This window comes from Orcinus orca, chromosome 20 (assembly GCF_937001465.1).
Source record: "Orcinus orca chromosome 20, mOrcOrc1.1, whole genome shotgun sequence".
In the NCBI taxonomy this organism is placed as follows: domain Eukaryota; kingdom Metazoa; phylum Chordata; class Mammalia; order Artiodactyla; family Delphinidae; genus Orcinus; species Orcinus orca.
The window spans coordinates 49,441,630-49,459,263 of NC_064578.1; the positions used below are offsets into that span (position 1 = coordinate 49,441,630).

The 17,634-nt window shown below is 51.3% G+C and overlaps 2 protein-coding genes across 3 annotated transcripts in view; one reads left to right on the forward strand and one right to left on the reverse strand.

The window, feature by feature from the left end:
* Positions 1–1,745, forward strand: part of POLR1G (RNA polymerase I subunit G) — a 2,831-nt gene extending 1,086 nt beyond the window's left edge. For both annotated transcript variants that reach the window (XM_033430700.2, XM_004271165.3), the window contains exon 3: positions 41–1,745. In XM_033430700.2, the coding sequence (XP_033286591.2) occupies positions 41–1,457 (1,417 nt within the window). In that variant the 3' untranslated portion in view covers positions 1,458–1,745. The remainder of the gene's footprint in view (positions 1–40) is intronic.
* ERCC1 (ERCC excision repair 1, endonuclease non-catalytic subunit) lies at positions 1,576–17,087 on the reverse strand. The gene is made up of 10 exons (XM_004271167.4): positions 16,812–17,087; positions 16,223–16,335; positions 15,001–15,216; positions 11,480–11,583; positions 10,424–10,523; positions 9,358–9,434; positions 3,755–3,854; positions 2,304–2,375; positions 2,010–2,078; positions 1,576–1,688 (listed from the first exon to the last, which is right to left on the reverse strand). The coding sequence occupies exons 2-10, from the start codon at positions 16,313–16,315 to the stop codon at positions 1,635–1,637; spliced, it is 885 nt and encodes a 294-aa protein (XP_004271215.1). The 5' UTR covers positions 16,316–16,335; positions 16,812–17,087; the 3' UTR covers positions 1,576–1,634.
* Positions 17,088–17,634: the final 547 nt, after the last annotated feature.

A 17,634-nucleotide genomic window follows, 5' to 3' on the forward strand; every position in this document is an offset into this window, starting at 1 on the left:
AATCTGACCAAGTTTGTGCCCTCCCCCTTTCTCCCTTCAGCCTCAATGGGCGACTCGTGCCTCTCTCTGGCTCCCGTATCTTGAAGGGCAAGTTGGCAGGCAAGCGGCACCGCTACCGGGTCCTCAGCAGCAGTGGCCCTCAGGCTGGAGGAGGAGCAACCCTGCTGGCCCCGTCAGCAGAGGCGGGAGGGGGACTCACCTCTGCCCCGGCGCTACAGGGCAGCCTGAGGATTTTTGAGGGTCCCCAGGAATCCCTAACAGGGACCCTGCTGCAGCCCATTCCAGCAAATCCCCCACCACAGATCCCCCCTGGCCTGAAGCCTCGGTTCTGTGCCTTTGGAGGCAGCCCACCAGTCACAGGGCCTGGGTCAGTCTTGGCGTTGAAGTCACTGGCTTCTGGGAAGAGGAAAAAGAAGAGGCATGTGCCAGAGGCCTCAGTTCCTCAGGAGGCAGTGAATGAGCCTAGGGCCCTGGAGGTGGACACAGCGTTGGGGTCCTCAGAGGTGGACGTTGGGAAGAAGAAAAAAAAGCAGCAGCTGAAAGACCTGGAGGTGACAGAGCCACTGGCAACAGAGCCTGCCGCTGAGATGTTGGAGCCTCTGGGAGCACTGTCCCCAGCCACCACCAAGAAGAGGAAAAAGAAGCCCAAAGAGGTAGAAATGGTCAAGCCAGAAATGGGGGTGCTGGAGTCAGAAGAAAAGACAGTGGAGCTGGAACTCATGGTTAAAAGTGAGCCTCTGGAAGAGACAGTCCTATCCCCCAGCAAGAAGAGGAAGAAGCAGACGGGGACAGAAGGGATGGAGCCGGTGGAGGGGATGATAGTTGAGCCTCAGCTGCAGATGAAGATGGAGCCACAGGAGGAAGCCATCCCACTGCCGTCCTCGAAGAAGAAGAAAAAAGAAAAGGGGTACAAAGTGATGAGGGAGCCAGGGACTGAGGTTATAGAGCCAGAGATGAAACCTCTGGAGCTCCCAGGGGAGATGATAGAGCCTGAGCTGCCACATGAAGTGGAGCCACAGGCTGAGGCAGTTCTGGCATCCCCCAGAAAGAGAAGGAAGAAAGAAAAACGACAGAATGCAATGATGGAGCCAGGGACGGAGGTGGTGGAGCCACAGGAAGAGTTGATGGAGCCCGAGCCTCAGGCAGCTCTAGCATCCACCAAGAAAAAGAAGAAAGAAAGAGGGCACAAAGCGACAGAGCCAGGGACTGAGATGACTAACCCACAAGGTGAGATGATGGAGCCTGAGCTGCCACATGAGGGGCAGTCTGAGGCCGGGGCCGATCCGGCATCTACCAAGAAGAAGAAAAAGCGGGGCCGGGAAAGCTGGGTGCCAGAGACAGCATCCCAGGAGGAGATGCCAGAGCCGCTGCTGAATCCCGAGTCTGGGGAGGTGGCTCCCACGGGACAGGAGAGGGAGAGGAAGAGGAAGAAGAAGCCGCAGCAGGATCCCGTGTAAGTCTCCGCCAGCGAAACTGATGATTGCACTCAGACAAGCTGAAAGTGGCCACCTGGGCCATCAGAAGGCGAGAGCAGAGAAGACCCCCACTCCCACTGACCACACCAGCACACCAGCCTGAGCCTGGACCAGGAAAGTGCTTTATTGTTACACCAAGGGCCTCCTTGGCAGCAGAGGTCATCGGGGCACTTTCAAGAAGGGCTCGTGTAAGACATCAAACAACCTTCGAGCCTGGAGGGGAGGGAGAAAGAAAAGGAAGCGGTCATTAAATGAGCCATTTGTTTGATACATCAGAGTGGGCTTTTGGTTCTTTTCCTCCTAGCTTGGAGGGGACTCGGGGGGCTAGGAGAGAAGTAGCCTGATCTGGATTCTATCCCAGACTGGCTGTGTGAGATTGGGCTGGTCCACACCCTCTCTGGGCCTCGGTTTTCCCCATCTGTAGGAGAGGCACTGTGGGCCTTCTGAAACCTCAGAACTTTGGGGTTTGAGGTCCCTTTTATTTGGGGCTCCCTCCTGCCCCCAACCCCTCAAGCCCATTCCCAGGGCTCTTACCTTCTGGGGCCCCAGGCCTGGGCACAAGGCCAGATCTTCCCGCGATGCAGCTATGAGCTGTTCCAGAGACTGAGGAAGGTAGGAGCGAACGATCAGGGGAGGTGAACACAAAACTCTCCCCTGCCCCAGCTGATGAGGGGTGTAAAATATTCCTGGAAGGAACTGATATCCTGCAGGAGGGCAGGGGAGGCAGGAAGGATGGGGGAGAGGAGGGAGGTAGAAGGGACGCAGGGGGCTTCCTCAAAAAGCAAAGGGGGTAGAAATGCCAGTCGGCACAAGGGAATTGTTCGTTACCCCAAAAGTAGTCAGGAGGGTCTGACTGTCCGTTTTGTTGACTGACTTCACGGTGGTCAGACATTCAGTCACCTGGAAGGGAAGGAGGGGGCAGAGGTGGATTGGAAGAAAGGAGAACAAGACTGAGTCTGTGAGGGCGGCACTGGGTCGCTGCTGTATCCCCAGACTGCCCTGCATGCGGGAGGAGCTCAGTAAATGCTTTGGGGGCATGTTTTTTGATTATGTGTTCTGATGATTAAAAGGTCATCTCAGGGACTTCCCTGGTGGCACAGAGGTTAAGAATCCACCTGCCAAGGCAGGGGACATGGGTTCGAGCCCTGGTCCGGGAAGATCCCACATGCCACGGAGCAACTAAGCCCGTGCACCACAACTACTGAGCCTGTGCTCTAGAGCCTGCGAGCCACAACTACTGAAGCGTGCTCACCTAGAGCCCATGCTCTGCAATAAGAGAAGCCACTGCAATGAGAAGCCTGTGCACCACAACGAAGAGTAGCCCCCGCTCGCCACAACTAGAGAAAGCCCGTGCGTAGCAACAAAAACCCAACACAGCCAAAACTAAATAATAATTAATTAAAAAAAAAAAAGGTCATCTCAGAGTGATCCCCAACTAGCCGAGAGGGTGTTGGTCATGTGATTCGAAGATAAACGCCATTTATCTTGAGTTGGTTCTGCCCTGGGCACAGACCATAGGCTCTGAAGTTGGACCCGAGTTCAAAACCAGGCCCCGCTGCTTACTCCCTGTGACACCCTGGGCAAGGGAACTGACCTCTCTGGACCTCCGTTTGCAGGCAAATGGGGGTCCTCATAGTACCCACCTCAGGGGTGGCTGTGGACATCCTCCATTACTCTATCATTGGAGCCCAGATTCAACAGTTCGTTCAGCAAATATTCCCTGAGCACTCACTGAGTGTTCAGTGGTGCTGGGGACACAGCAGGGATCGAGATAGCCCCAGCCCTGCCCTCCTGGGGCTCCCAGTCCAGTTCGGGAGACAAATCAGTTCCAGACATGGTGACCCAGATAGGGCTGGGACTGAGGGAGCCCAGCGGGGGGCCCTTGACCTGGCCTGGGTATCCGGGAGGACTTCCTGGAGAAGGAAGCATTAGAGCTGAGATGGGGAAAGATGGGATTAGGCATCTAATCAAGGCAGAGGGAACAGGCACAGAGAAGCGACAGAATGCGGGGGCAGACAGGGCTGCCGGGGTCAAATAGGCAAGGCCTTGGAGAGCATGGTGAGGGCACTGGGGAGCCACGGGAGGGTTTTGAGCAGGAAAGGGCAGGATCAGGTTTGTGCCTAGGAAGACCCCTCTCGCTGCTGTTTGGGCAGGAGAAAGGACTGGAAGCTGAGGGTGGGGTCAGGGAGGGAGAGGTATGACTCGAGATCAGAACTGCAGCTCATACCCCCAAGGAGGAGCTAGGGGGAGGCCCAGCCAGGGAGGTGAGGTGGCCTCACCCGGGAGACGAAGTCCTGCTCCAGCTTTTCCATCAGGAGGTCCGCCGGCTTCTGCTCGTAAGCCTTGTATGTCTCCAGGTACCGCCCGGCCTCCTCAGGGCTGGGGTGAGAGACATTCGGGTCAGGGGAAGGAGGGGTCATGTTTTAGATTAATTTCATTTGCTGACTCCAAGAATTCCAGACTCTAATGTACAGAGGAATGAATGTTCTCAACCTCCCCCAAGATGCCCCCTGGCGGTAACCCTTGCTTGGTGCATCTTAACACATCTTTTCTGACTAAGGGCCAGAGGATGGGAGCCTGACCAGTTAGGTTCAGGCCCCACTTCCCACCTGAGTTACCCTGGGCCAATGGTTTTCATCTCTCTGGGCCTCGGTTTCCTCATCTGTAAAGTGGGGGACAATTGACAATTAAGCGAGTCCACGCTAAGTGCCACGCCTGGCGCTTAGAAGTCTATTTAAGAAATGTTAGCTCTTCTGGGAGGGAGGTCGGTGCAGAGTTTGGCCGGGTTCGAGAGAGAGAAAAACCAACAGTACCATTTCTTTTCCCAACCACAGGAAGACAACCTCAGGAAGCAGTCAGCTCCCACTACCAAGAAAAATGGAGCTTTGAAGGTCTCTCATGTAGCACACCTTCAAAAGGAAAGAGCTCCGGACCCTGACTGCTGAATCTTTTACCACAACTAACCCAACTTCACAATTGCCATTCATTTTCCCATTAGGCACTGGGGTTTTTTGGACACATAATTAACTGTTTCAAAGGTAGTTGAAACAACGAAATCATTAAAAGGGACTGTCTGTGTGTGGAATAAAGGAACAGGAAAAAGCTGGTCTTTTTTCTCTCTGGAACTCGAGGATAAATAAAGTATTTGTCTTGAGGCATTTTCTTAGCCTTCAGAGTCTAGCTAGTGAGCAATGTTTGTTGATTAAACGTTGATTTATATTTTTGAAAGAAACACTCAGTTTTCTAATTCTGTGTTTTTTCCATGGGCTTTGTTGCTTTCCTCTCACTGTAGCGGGGATTATTATTGTTATTGTTATTAATCATTTGTTCAGGACACACAAGTTAGCGCGCTGTATCCGCTTCCTTGCTTTCACTTTTGCTCCAAGTACAACCAGGACGTCCTTCCACATCCACAGACGGAGGTCAATCTCATTTACTTAATGGGTCCAAAACATTCCCTAGTTTGGACGTAAAGACATGGAAAATATACCCTGTGTGGGGTCCCAGCTGCATTCCAGGCACTGTCCAAAGCCCTTTATGTTCAGAAGCTCTCCTGAGAGATCCTATAAGGCATTTATTTTCAATCCATTACACGGAGGAGGAAACAGACCAGCATTGCCCAAGATCACATGGCGAGGAGGAGAGACAGCTCCTTCAGTGGGTCTGTCTCACCTGGCTGGGCTCTCTATACTCCACTGTGCTACTTCCCACAGCAAAAAGAGCAATTTTTATACTTGCTTTTGTTTTAATATACAATTAATACATAAATACATTTTTCCAAATAGTCAAACAGTGTAGAGGTAACACACCCCCAGGGAGGGCACAGAATTACAAATACGTTTACCCTTTGGCCTAAATACCCATTCCTGGGGTTCAGGGCAGTAGTGGGAGTGTTGCTGGTACCAGCAAAAGCTTGGAAATCCACCCAAGTGTCCAACATTAGGGGGCTACAGAGCTGGTCCACCTACACGGTAGAATATTATACAGCTGAAAATGAAAATACTATATAGCTGAAATAGCAAATGAATTACCAAGATATGAAAAGACATAGGAGGAACCTTAAAAGCCTATTGCTAGGACTTCCCTGCTGGCGCAGTGGTTAAGAAATCGCCTGCCAGGGCTTCCCTGGTGGCGCAGTGGTTGAGAGTCCGCCTGCCTACACAGGGGACGTGGGTTCATACCCCGGTCCTAGAAGATCCCACATGCCGTGGAGCGGCTGGGCCTGTGAGCCGTGGCCGCTGAGCCTGCACGTCCGGAGCCTGTGTTCTGCAACGGGAGAGGCCACAACAGTGAGAGGCCCGCGTACCGCATTAAAACAAACAAACAAAAAAAGAATCCGTCTGCCAATGCAGGGGACACGGGTTCGAGCCCTGGTCCGGGAAGATCCCACATGCCGCAGAGCAACTGAGCCCGTGTGCCAGACTACTGAGCCTGCGCTCTAGAGCCCGCGAGCCACAACTACTGAAGCCCGTGCTCCGCAACAAGAGAAGCCACCGCAATGAGAAGCCCACGCACCGCAACAAAGAGTAGCCCCCGCTCGCCGCAACTAGAGCAAGCCCGCGCGCAGCAACAAGGATCCAACGAAGCCAAAAAGGCACAGAGCTCCGAACCCTTGTAAATTCCTAAGTGATAAGAACGCCAGGAGCATCTTTTGTTCCTCTGAGGTGACTCTGGATGGCTCCTGGATGGGGGCTGGTAGCCAGAAAGTCCAAGCCAGGATTAGAAGCTTGGAATTTTCAGCCCCACCCCCGATCCTCCAGAGGGGAGAGGGGCTGGAAATGGAGTTAATAAGTGATCATGCCTACGTGAGAAGCCTCCATAAAATCCCAACACTAGTACCGGGGTTTGAGGAGCTTCCAGGCTGGCGAACACATCCACACCGGGAGAGTGACACACCCCAGCTCCACAGGGGCTCAGGCCCCTCCCAGACCTTGCCCTGTGTACCTCTTCATCCATGTCCTTTATCATATCCTTTAATGAACTGGTAAGCAGAAGTAAGTGTTTCCCTGAGTTCTGTGAGCTGCGCTAGCAAAATAATCAAACCTGAGGAAGGGGTCATTGGAGGTCCTGACCTATAGCCGGCTGGTCAGAGCACAGGGGATTACCTGGGCTTGCGACTGGCGCCTGCAGTGTGTGTGTGATGGGGCAGCGCTGCGAGCCCTTAACCTGTGGGATCTGACGGTATCTCCAGGTAGACAGTGTCAGAACTGAGCTAAACTGTAGGACACGCAGCTGGCAGAGAACTGCTTGGTGTGGGGAAAATCCTCCACATGTTTGGTGGCCAGCAGTGAAGGGCTTTGTGTGAGGAGTAAAGGAGACGCACAGGATGAAGTACTACTGGGCTTTCCAAACACACGAGGAGAACTGTGGATTTTTCTATTTCAGCTACATACTGTATGATTCCAACTATATGACATTGTAGAAAAGGCAAAGCTACAGAGACAGTAAAAAGGTCAGAGGTTGCCAGGGGTTGGGGGAAGAAATGGATGAAAAGGGCGAGCACAGAGGACCTTTCAGGGCAGTGAAATTATTCTGTAAAATAGTAACTACGGACACATCACACCCATAGCATGTAAACGCAAAGAGAGAACCCTAATGTAAACTGTGGACTTCAGTTAATAATAACGGTATCTCAATATTAGTTCATCAGTTGTAACAAATGTACCGCACTAATTAATACAAGATATAAATAACTGCACCAACTGTGTGCAGGGGGAGAGGGGGTATGTGGGAACTCTCTGTACTTTCCAATCAATTTTTCTACAAACTTAAAATTTCTCTAAAAAAAAGTCTATTAGTTTTTTTATGTGGACACTATATTAGAATACTACACAGCTATAAAAAATAAAAAATAATAAGGCTGCTCTCTACACTGATATAGATATAGACATAGGAATGACACGACCACACAAGGCACAGAACAGTATATATACTAGGCTTACTTCTGTCTAAGAAAGAAAATTAACATGTTTTCACACGTGTTTGCGTTTTACAGAAACGTTGGAAGGAAATAAAGAAACCAACAATAATGGTGACCTGTAAGGGTGAGGGGAGCAGAGTGGGAGGGAAGGGGCAGAAGAGAGAGACTTTTAAGGGCATATACTACCATCTATATATATACTGTATACACATATACAGTATCTGAAAGCAATATAAAAACAGTATATATATATATTATATATGTAGTTCAAAACTCAGAAGTGATTGTATATCTTAATATATATACTTATATGATATAGGTATATATTATATATACTTATAAAATATATTATATAACATATAAATGTATTATACTTATATATTACTTACGTGTATACTCATATATACTTATATACACTTATAATATTTATATACTTACATTTTATAATACTTATAGATACTTATATATACAGTATATATATAATCACCTCTGATTTTTTAACTACACGAATATGCTACCTATTCTTTAACAAAAGAAACTAACCATTTCATATTCAGAAGGAAAGAGAAGGGCAGAGGATAGAAGTCTCCCTCCCCTCGGGACCTCCCCTTGTGCCATTCCCAAGGTTCAACGCTGTTCACAGCTTGGAGCCCCTGCAGTTTGTTCACATCTGTATCTGTTCATAAACACGGCTCACTTTCCTTCCTTTTATACATAAATTAAACTATCACGCTCTTTGGTCCTGCAGCTTACTGCACGGATGGTGCCAGGAAGGCCCACGCCACTGCGGATCTGCACACCCAGGGAGGGATGATCGAAGGGGAGACATTCCGAGTGGGGGAATGTCTGCGTTGAAGAGTGTGTCTATTTCCTGTTTTAATAGCCAGTGAAGTCTCCTGCCAACCAGACATGCAGGTGCCCCTTTCATATTATCCATCTGACGTTTTCACCAAATTAATGGGTGAAAAATAACACCTCATTCTTTGAAAATTTACTTTTCCTGATAAGCTGTGTGGCTGATAGTTTTTTCATGTGTTCTTGGCAACCTGCGTTAGACTTTTAAAAATCGGGCTATTTTTTTCTTACTGAATTGTAAGAGGCTCTATATATATATATATATATATATATATATACACACACACACACACACACACACACACACATATATTTGCATATATATATACACATATATATGCAAATATATGTATATATACACGTAAATATGTAATAAATGTTTAAATACACTCCTATGAATATAAACATTTATATATATTTGAACTGTATAAATATAAAATTTATATATACATATATAAATTAGGGATCATAAGTCTTTGTTTTTTTTTTTTTTTTTTTTTAAGTCTTTGTTTTATATATATATAACAAGTATTTTCTCTTGGTTTGTCACTTGTCTTTTAACTTTGTTTACAGTATCTCTTACCATCTGGACGTTTTAAATTTTTAATTTACTCAAATTGGGTAACCTTTTCCTTTATGGTGTCTAGGTTTTGGGTCTTGTTTTGGAAGACTTTCCCTACCACAGGATCATAATAAATATATATATATATTTTATAAGATTTCTTTGAATACTTTTTCTGTAGTTTTGCTTTTTGTGTCTATAATTATCAAGATTTTGTTCCGATTATGGTGTGAGGAAGGGATGTCTTCTTTTCCCTATTGGAGAGCCAATCAAAATAGTCTTTAGAAACCTAGACTTGAAATTAATTATTCAGCCAGATTTTATGTCTAACTCATAAGTGCCTAGTATGGTCCTGGGATTTGATGTACGTCAAAGATATTAAGACCCTACTTTACAGATAAAGAAACTGAAGCCCAGAGAGGCAGTGCCTGGACCAGACTCACACAGGGAGTTCGTGGGAGGAAGAAGGGCTGGGAAGATTTGGGGGCAGAAGGGGCAGTAACTCTCAAGATAGAGCCTGACCTGGGAGGGGGCCTCCATCTCACCTCCAGGCGAGGATCAGGGTGCAGTCGGCCAGGATGCACATCTTAGCCAGTTCCTTGAGGGCCTGCTGAGGGTCTTTCTGAGCAGAGAAGAAAATTAGAATGAGGGATCTGGGAGAAAGCAAAGAATTACAGTCTTGGAAGCAGAGCGGCTTAGGGTGCCAAGAGCCTATCACTCAACTGACACTCCCTAATCTCCAACTGGGTGCCCAGCCTGTGCAGGACCCAGCAGTGACCGGGACAGCCCTGGCTGTGCCTTCCTGGGACTCACAGTGTGATGAGGGGGACAGACAGTCCCCAGTCAGTGATGATTCAAGAGTGGCCAGCGCTGGGGTGGGAGAGCCAGAGGAGCGTCTGTCCTACCTGGGGGATTAGGGAGAGCTTCCTAGAGGAGGGGATATCTGAGCTGGGACCTGAAGGAGGATGAGGAGTGAGGGCAACAGAGAGCAGAAAAGGGAATTCCAGGCATAGGGAACAGCGTGTGCAAAGGAAGGGAGGGGAAAGGCTTGAGGAAGTACAATTCACCACTATGGGATGGAGGCTGTGAAATGAAAGGGTGATCACGTGGAAGCTTAGAGATGAACCAGGAGAGCTGGGCAGGGATCGGGTGACACTGGGCCTCACGGGCCATGGAGAGCACTGGGGGATCACGGAGGGGTTGGGACATCAGATCTGTGTGCCAGAAGACCCCTCTGACTACTGCAGGGTCGAAGCTGGAGGCCACAAGACAAGAAAAGAGGCTGGGGCAGGGACCCAGGCAAGAGGGGAAAGGGCCTGGATCAGGGCCCGGCTGTGAGGATAGAATGAAACAGGTTCAAGAAGTATTGAAGTGGCAGAGGGCAGGGCCTGGTTGAAGGGGGAGTGGGGAAGCAGGAGACGGGTAATCTGACCCTCCACCTCCTGGCCAACACAGCTGTCCATCTCAGATGTGAGAAATTCCCCACTGGGGTTCCAACTTGCATTTCTCCTTAGAAGAGATTCAACAGTCTACCAGGCAACCAGGAGGCCCAAGGCTCCCCATTTCACAGATGGGGGCAGTGAGGCCAATGGAGGAGTGACCCCTGCTTACCACATCCACCTGGACGAGCAGGACCCGCAGGGCGAAGCTCTTCCCCAGGCTCTGCAGCCGCCCATGGATGTAGTCTGGGTGGAGGCTGTGGTAACGGAGGCTGGGGGGCGGGAGAGGGAGGGTTGGTAGGTCTCCAGCTAAGAGACCCCAGAAGCCCTTCTCCCCTCTTGCTGGAAGGCAGAGGGCTTGGGGAGCACAGGCAGATCTGAGGCTCAGAGAGGTTAAGTGACTTGCCCAAGGTCACCCTTCAAGAAAGGGGCATGAGGGGACTGGCAGTGAGGGATGCCTGGCTCTGACTCCCTGGAAGGGTGGACCCCCGGATTCTTCACCTAGGAAGAGAAGGACTTTAGGTTTCAGGTGGAGACCAGGAAACCCTAGAGAGTGTATACCGGGGTCAGGGGGTGGTGCTGCACAGCTGGTCTTGGGAAGCAGGGCCCATCCCCGGGACTGCCTGCTTTGACCACAGAGGGCGCTGGCACGGACGGGGTGGGGTGGCTTTGCCACCCAGGAACAAAGGGACATTTCTGCTATAGCAGCTCTCGTACACTGCAGGGAGGACAGGAACTTAGAAGTTTCACTTCCCCTGTCTGGAGAGGGGCCCCCAGGAGTGGAGGGAAACTTATTTAACTGTGGCGACGGTTACAGAAATCCTGGCTCCAGTCCTGGTGTCCAGGACATGAGTCCCCCTCCTCCCGCAGCCCCAGAGTCCAGGCGCCTGGCCCCTCCTCCCTCAGACCCAGGATCCAGACCCCCGGCCCCTCCCCCCTCAGACCCAGGATCCAGGCCCCCGGCCCCTCCCCCCTCAGCCCCAGGATCCAGAGCCCCGGCCCCTCCCCCCTCACACCCAGGATCCAGGCCCCCGGCCCCTCCTCCCTCAGACCCAGAGTCCGGGGCGCAGCTCTTGCTTCCGACACCTCTAAGCCAAGATCTCTGCCTCCCACACAGGGTCACACCTAGGCCCGGGCCGTGCCCAGAGGTCTCCCACACAATGGCCGAGAACACCCAGAGCACAGCCCTCGCAGGCCATCTTGAGGGTGGGTGGCCCCCAGAGCTCACCTGAGGAAGAGGGCACAGGTGCTCTGGCCCAGCACGTAATCGGGAAGCACATCGCCAAACTCCCAGGGCACGTTGCGCACAAACCTCAGCACGGGGTTGCCCCTCTGGGGGAGGGAGAACGGAAGCCATTAGCAGAGTGACCCTGGGCCCACCGCCACCCCAGGGCCCCTCCCCCCACCTCCTGCTTTGCACCCGGGGCTTCTCCAGCTCTGCCCTCCTCCTCTCCCCAGACTCCTCCTCCTCCGCAGCCTGGAATGTTCTTGGTACTGGGGCTCTGACCTCGGCCCCTCCTCCCTGGCCCTAGGCCTTAACTAAAGGGTCCCTGGGTCTCTCTCCGGCTCAGCCCTGTCCCCAGCCCCAGCTCGTGTGTCCTTGGTCCACTGGACACCTGTCCCCAGGGATCTACCTCACTGCACTCGGCACTGGCCTCCACACCTGCTCCCCCTCCCAGCCCCAACTCAGGGCCGGCCCCACCATCCAGAGACCCAGGCCTTGTCCTACACGCTTCCCTCTCCCCCTCATCCACCAGGTGGGACATCTACCTTCTAAGCATCCCCCATGAATTCCTCCCCTTCCACTGCCATGGCCTCCACCCCACCTCCTCCTGGTCTCCTGCCCCAGTGGTGTCCCCTCCTGGCCACCCTCCAAACAGGAGCTAGACGGCTCTTCCTGAAGCACAAAGCTGCCCCTCTCCAGCTCTAAGCCCTGCCATGGCTTCCCAGTGCCCTCAGGAGGAAGCTCCTCACCGTGGCCTGCGACCCTCCACAGGGTCAGAGCCCCGAAAGCCTGGTATCTGCCCAGCAGACTCCTCTCTCTAAACACCCCTCACAGACTTTCCTGGTGGCACGGTGGTTAAGAATCCGCCTACCAATACAGGGGACACGCGCTGGATCCCTGGTCCGGGAAGATCCCACAAGCCGCGGTGCAACTAAGCCCGCGAGCCACGACTACTGAGCCCATGTGCCACAACTACTGAAGCCCATGCGCCTAGAGCCCGTGCTCTGCAACAAGAGATGTCACTGCAATGAGAAGCCCGCGCACCGTGACGAAGAGTAGCCCCCGCTCGCCGCAACTAGAGAAAGCCCACGCGCAGCAATGAAGACCCAACGCAGCCAAAAGAAATAAATAAACCCCCGCCTCATGCTCTACCCTGTAGCCCAAGACCAAAATACTTTGAGCAGGTCAAGCTCTAATCTATTCAGGTATCTGAGTGCCTACTGTGTGTCTAAGTGCTGGGGATACAGCCGTGACCAAGAGGACATAGATCCCTGCCCTCGTGGGGGACACAGACATTAAACAAAAGCATCTCAGGGACGAACATGTAATTACCAAGTGAGGTGGAATTCAGCTCTAATAAGGGTGTGGTATCTGCTCTCGGGGTGGACTGTGGAGTGGTCAGAGCAGCTGGGGTGGGAAGGGTCTGCAGGGGTCCCAAGTCCCACAGGCTCTGGGCCATCTGAACCTGAGCCACTGGGAGCCATGGAAGGGCTTTGGGCAAAGGAGGGGCGGAATCCAATTTTTTTTTTTTTTTAAATTGAAGCACAGTTAATTTACAATGTCATGTTAATTTCTGCTGTACAGCAAAGTGATTCAGTTATACATATATATATATATTTTTTTAAATATTCTTTTCCATCACAGTTTATCATAGGATATTGTATATAATTTTCTGTGCTATACAGTAGGACCTTGTTGTTTATCCCAATTTTAATTTTTAAAGAAGTATTTTGTCCACTTCACACCCATTAGAATGACTGAAATCTAAAAGACAGACAATGACAAGTGGTGACGATATGGTGAGAATGGAACCTTCATCCACTGCTGGTGGGAATGTAAAATGACGCAGCCTTTTAGAAGACAGTTGGGGGTACCCGAGAAAGTTAAACATACAGTTACCATACGACCCAGCAAATCCACTCCTAGATAAATACCCAAGAGAACTGGAAACATATGTTAACAGCAGTACACAAATGTTCACAGCAGCATTTTCATAATAATTGAGAGATATGAACAACCCGAACGCCCGTCAATGGATGAATGGACAAACAAAGTGGCATGTCCATGCAATGGAATACTATTTAGCAACAAAAAGGAATGAAGTACTAATTCGTGCTACAACATGGGTGAACCTTGAGAGCATTATGCTAAGTGAAAACAACTAGTCATCATTTGCTAGACATTTGGGTTGTTTCCACTTTTTGGCTATTGTGAATAATGCTGTTGTGAACATGTGTGTACTAGATTTTGTGTGGACGTAAGACAGTGGTCCCTCAGTATCCACAGGGGATTGGTCCCAGGACCCCCTGGATATCAAAATCCACAGATGACGTAGTACAGTTGGCCCTCTGTGTCTGCGGGTTTTGTATCCATGGTTGCAGAAGGTTGACCGTATTTTCATTTCTCTTGCATATATACCTAGAGATGGAACTGCACGGTCATAGGATAACTCTATGTTTAAATGTCTGAGGAACTGCCAGGCGGTTTTCCAAAGTGACTGCACCATTTTACATCCCCACCAGCAGTGTATGAGGGCTCCAACTCCTCCAACACTCTCCCCACCCTTGTTATTGTCTATCCTTTTGATTCTAGGGTATGACGTGGTATCTCATTGTGGTTTTGGTTTGCGTTTCCCTGATGGCTAAAAATTTTGGGCATATTTCATGTTCTTGAGTCCCATTATTATCTCTGTACACTGCTGCTCTCTCCTTCCAGAATGCCAGCCCCGTCAATGGCAGAGACTTTATCTGCAATCTCCAGAGCTTAGAACTGCACCAGGTAACCTCTGAAGATATTTATGGATTGTAAGTGGGTGAACCCCCATTTTAAAGGCTCAGAGGGGTTAAGTCACCCAAGATGATGCCCAAGATGACACAGCTACTGTGTGGCAGAGTGGGATTCAAACTTGGGCCTGTGTTCAACTGTTTTTGAATAAATGGACAAACCTGGGAACAGGAAATGTAGCTTCATGAACACCATCACGCCCCCAACCGTAAGAGTTGGGGTGCTATGGACTGCGTCTCCCCAAAATTCATAGGTTGAAATACTACCCCCCCAATGTGATGATATTAGGAGGTGAAGGGAGGTGATTAGGTCATGAAGGTGCAGCCCTCATGAATGGGACTAGCACTCTTATAAAAGAGACCCCAGAGAGCTCCCTCACCCTCTCCTACGCTGTGAGGACACAGTGAGAAGATGGCTGTCTATGAACCAGGAAGTGGGTCCTCACTAGACACCGAATCTGCCAGCGCCTTGATCTTGGACTTCTCAGCCTCCAGAACTGTGAGAAATAAATGTTCGGTGTTCAGACCACCAGTCTATGGTATTTTTGTTACAGAAGCCTGAACAGACTAAGACATGGGGCATACTCAACCCACACACGCTAGTTGAATGGCTGAATGGTGCTGTTGAGAGCATAATGGCTAGAACTCAGAACTCCTTCCTTGTCCACTAGAAAGCCCTCCCCTATAACCACGTTTCCCACCAGAAACCCCAAAGCCCCACTTCTCCAGCCCCCTCCTCACCTGCCGGGGGCTCACAATGATGCTGTTGGATTTTGCTCCTGGTTTGGGGGCCTGGTTGGGGGTCTCTCCTGCCAGGGGTTCTGGCCCTATGGGGCGTGTGGCTCCAGGCCCTCCTGGAGGTCCTGAGATGGCGTACTCGGCGTAGGTCTGAGGAGCCGGCTGGGGGGAGGTCTCCACAGTGGGCAGGCTCCGTGTGGATTTGAATAAGGGCTTGGCCTGTGGGGAGAGGGGTGAGAGGGCATACAAAATCTGAATCTAGCCACTTCTCCCCACCTCCTCGGCCTCTACCCTGGTCCCAACCACCATCTTCTCTCCCTTGGGCCACTGCAGTCACCTCCGCACCAGTTACCTGCCTCTGCCCTTACCTCCCACAGTCTGCTCCCCACACTGAGTCATATCATGTTCCTCTTCTGCTCAGAGCCCTTAGGTGGTTCCTACTCAGAGTAAAAGCCAAAGCTGTCACTTCAGTCCTCAAGCCTCGTAAAGATCTGCCACTGCACCCTTGCCTCAAGGACCTCACCTTCTACGTCTTCCCCTGGCTTTCTCTACCCCAGCCCCGCTGGCCTTCCTGCCGCCCTAAAACTTATCAGATTCTCTCTGACCTCAGGGCCTTTGCACTGGCTGTTCCCTTCCCCCCTGATGTTGCATAGCTCGCTCACTCACTTCTCTCACATTTTGGCAAAGGCATCATCTCCTCCAAGAGGCCGTCCCTTGACTGTTCTATCTAAGGTAGCTCTTCTCCCCCATCACACCCTCTATCCTTAGCCTACTTTCTTTTTCTTCCTAGCACACAGGTGGCAGCCACTACTTATCACCAGGTAATTGTGTTCCTGTAGGATTGAGATCTCTGTGTTGCCAGATGCTTTATTTACCAAAAGATGTCAAAAGTGCAGATTCCTTTAAAATTGCCAAACCTTCCAAATTCTCAACTATCAGCAACAAATTCACTCCTTGCAGAACCAGGGTTCTGGCCACGTAAAACGTATCTCAGGACTACTTCCTGGCTGCCAGTTTGCAGCCGCTGCCTTAGCCCTCCTGACCATGACATTTTACTTTTTACAGGAAACTGATACTTGCAGAAGGCAAAAAGACTGTCTTCTCAACGTGACCCAGGCCCCAACATTTCCTAACCCACACTGTGGTCCCACAGGCCCCTTCCTGTCCCCCTTCCTCCCAACCACCCCCCAAGCCTCCCAGCAGTCCCCCCATCTCCTAGTCCTACCCCGGGAGGAGGGACCTCATCCTCGTCCACTGGAATGAGGAATTTCTTCCTTGTGGGTGGGCCAGCGGGCTTCTCCACTCTCTCTTCGTCCATCGCAAGGTCCTTCTAGGGGCCTGAAAATAAAGCCGTGGCGTCGGGAGCGAGCGAAGCATCGACATTCCCCAGAAGGAACCCCCAGACCCAGCCGTACCCCCCGAAAAATTCCAGGGGCTCCATCGCGTCCAGGTCCAGACACCCAGGGCCCCAGGTTCTATAAGGCCCCGCCCCATCGAGCCTCCACCTGCGGCTCGCCCCGCCCCTTACCGGGACACACTTTCTTTTCGCCACACCCTTCAGGGTCCCACCTTTCTATTCTCCCCGCCTTCACTGTTCCCCGCCTTCCGTTTGCCAGGCTAGACCACTGTCCCCAACCCTCTGTCCACCTCGCCCCCAAGGCTCGCACCAGGATACCTTTCCCTCGCTCCACCTTCTCAAACTCTCAGACATTGTAACGATTGATTGGCTTCTGCATCTGCCAATCGCCAGCGGCGGTCTCAACCCCACGCCCCTCTCAACCCAGCCCCGCGGTCTCAGCGTCCCGAGAACTCACCTCCTCGACCCCGGGCCGCGAAGGAAAGACAGGAGAGAGATCAAGGCGTCCCACCGCCGGCGCGGCCAGCGTAGCCCCAGGCTAGTCGCACTTCCGGCCTCTCTAGCCCTCCAGCCCGCTCCTGACGTTCCCCAAAGGCGTAGAGCATCGAGAGAGGCGGTTCCTCGCGCAGCTCTCTATGGTTCTGGAGGACTGCGGAGGTTTGGGTTTGGAGAGAGCTGTCCGCCTCTGGCCCTCAGCGTCTCCCGTTGCCGAGCAGTTTGATTTCAGTGCTCTTATTGAGCTCCTCTTGTGTGCCTGGGCTCTGGGCAGGGCTTAGTGGAGAAGGGATGGCGGGTAATCAAATTAGGTTCCTTCTCTCAGTACAGACTTGGGTTTGAATTCCAGCTCTGTCATTGACTTAACCTCAGTTTCCCCATTCACTCATTCTCTTATTCCACATACATTGCCCCAGATAACGATAGCCCCGCTCCGCCCTTCTGGAGCTCACAACGCATTGGGAGAGACAAACCCTTTCCCAAACAGTGACGATCCAGAGTGGACAGGGCTGGCTAGGAGACCCCAGAGGGCCCGGGAGGGGGGTGGGGCAGGGAACACCTAATCCAGCCCGAGGGCCAGGAAAGAGCTTCTTAGAGAAAGGGACATCTGAGCAGAGACCTGGTTGATGAGTAAATATTAGTCATTTCCTGAAAGGATAGTATCACACTGTTCTAACTTGCAACTCTCTGATTACTAAGGAGAGAACATCTTTCTGTGAGTTTATTGGTCTTTAATAGTTTGTTTTCTGTGGGTTGCTTGCGCATATCCTTTGACCATTTTTTCA

Bases quoted from the DNA above. Each gene is read 5' to 3' on its own strand.
- ERCC1 (XM_004271167.4), bottom strand. From the start codon at position 16,315: ATGGACGAAGAGAGAGTGGAGAAGCCCGCTGGCCCACCCACAAGGAAG. The intron at 3,855-9,357 runs GTGAGATGGAGG...CTCTCACCCCAG, and splicing joins ACCCTGATCCTCGCCTGGAG to CCCTGAGGAGGCCGGGCGGT. The intron at 2,079-2,303 runs GTAACGAACAAT...TACCTTCCTCAG, and splicing joins CCCTCCTGACTACTTTTGGG to TCTCTGGAACAGCTCATAGC.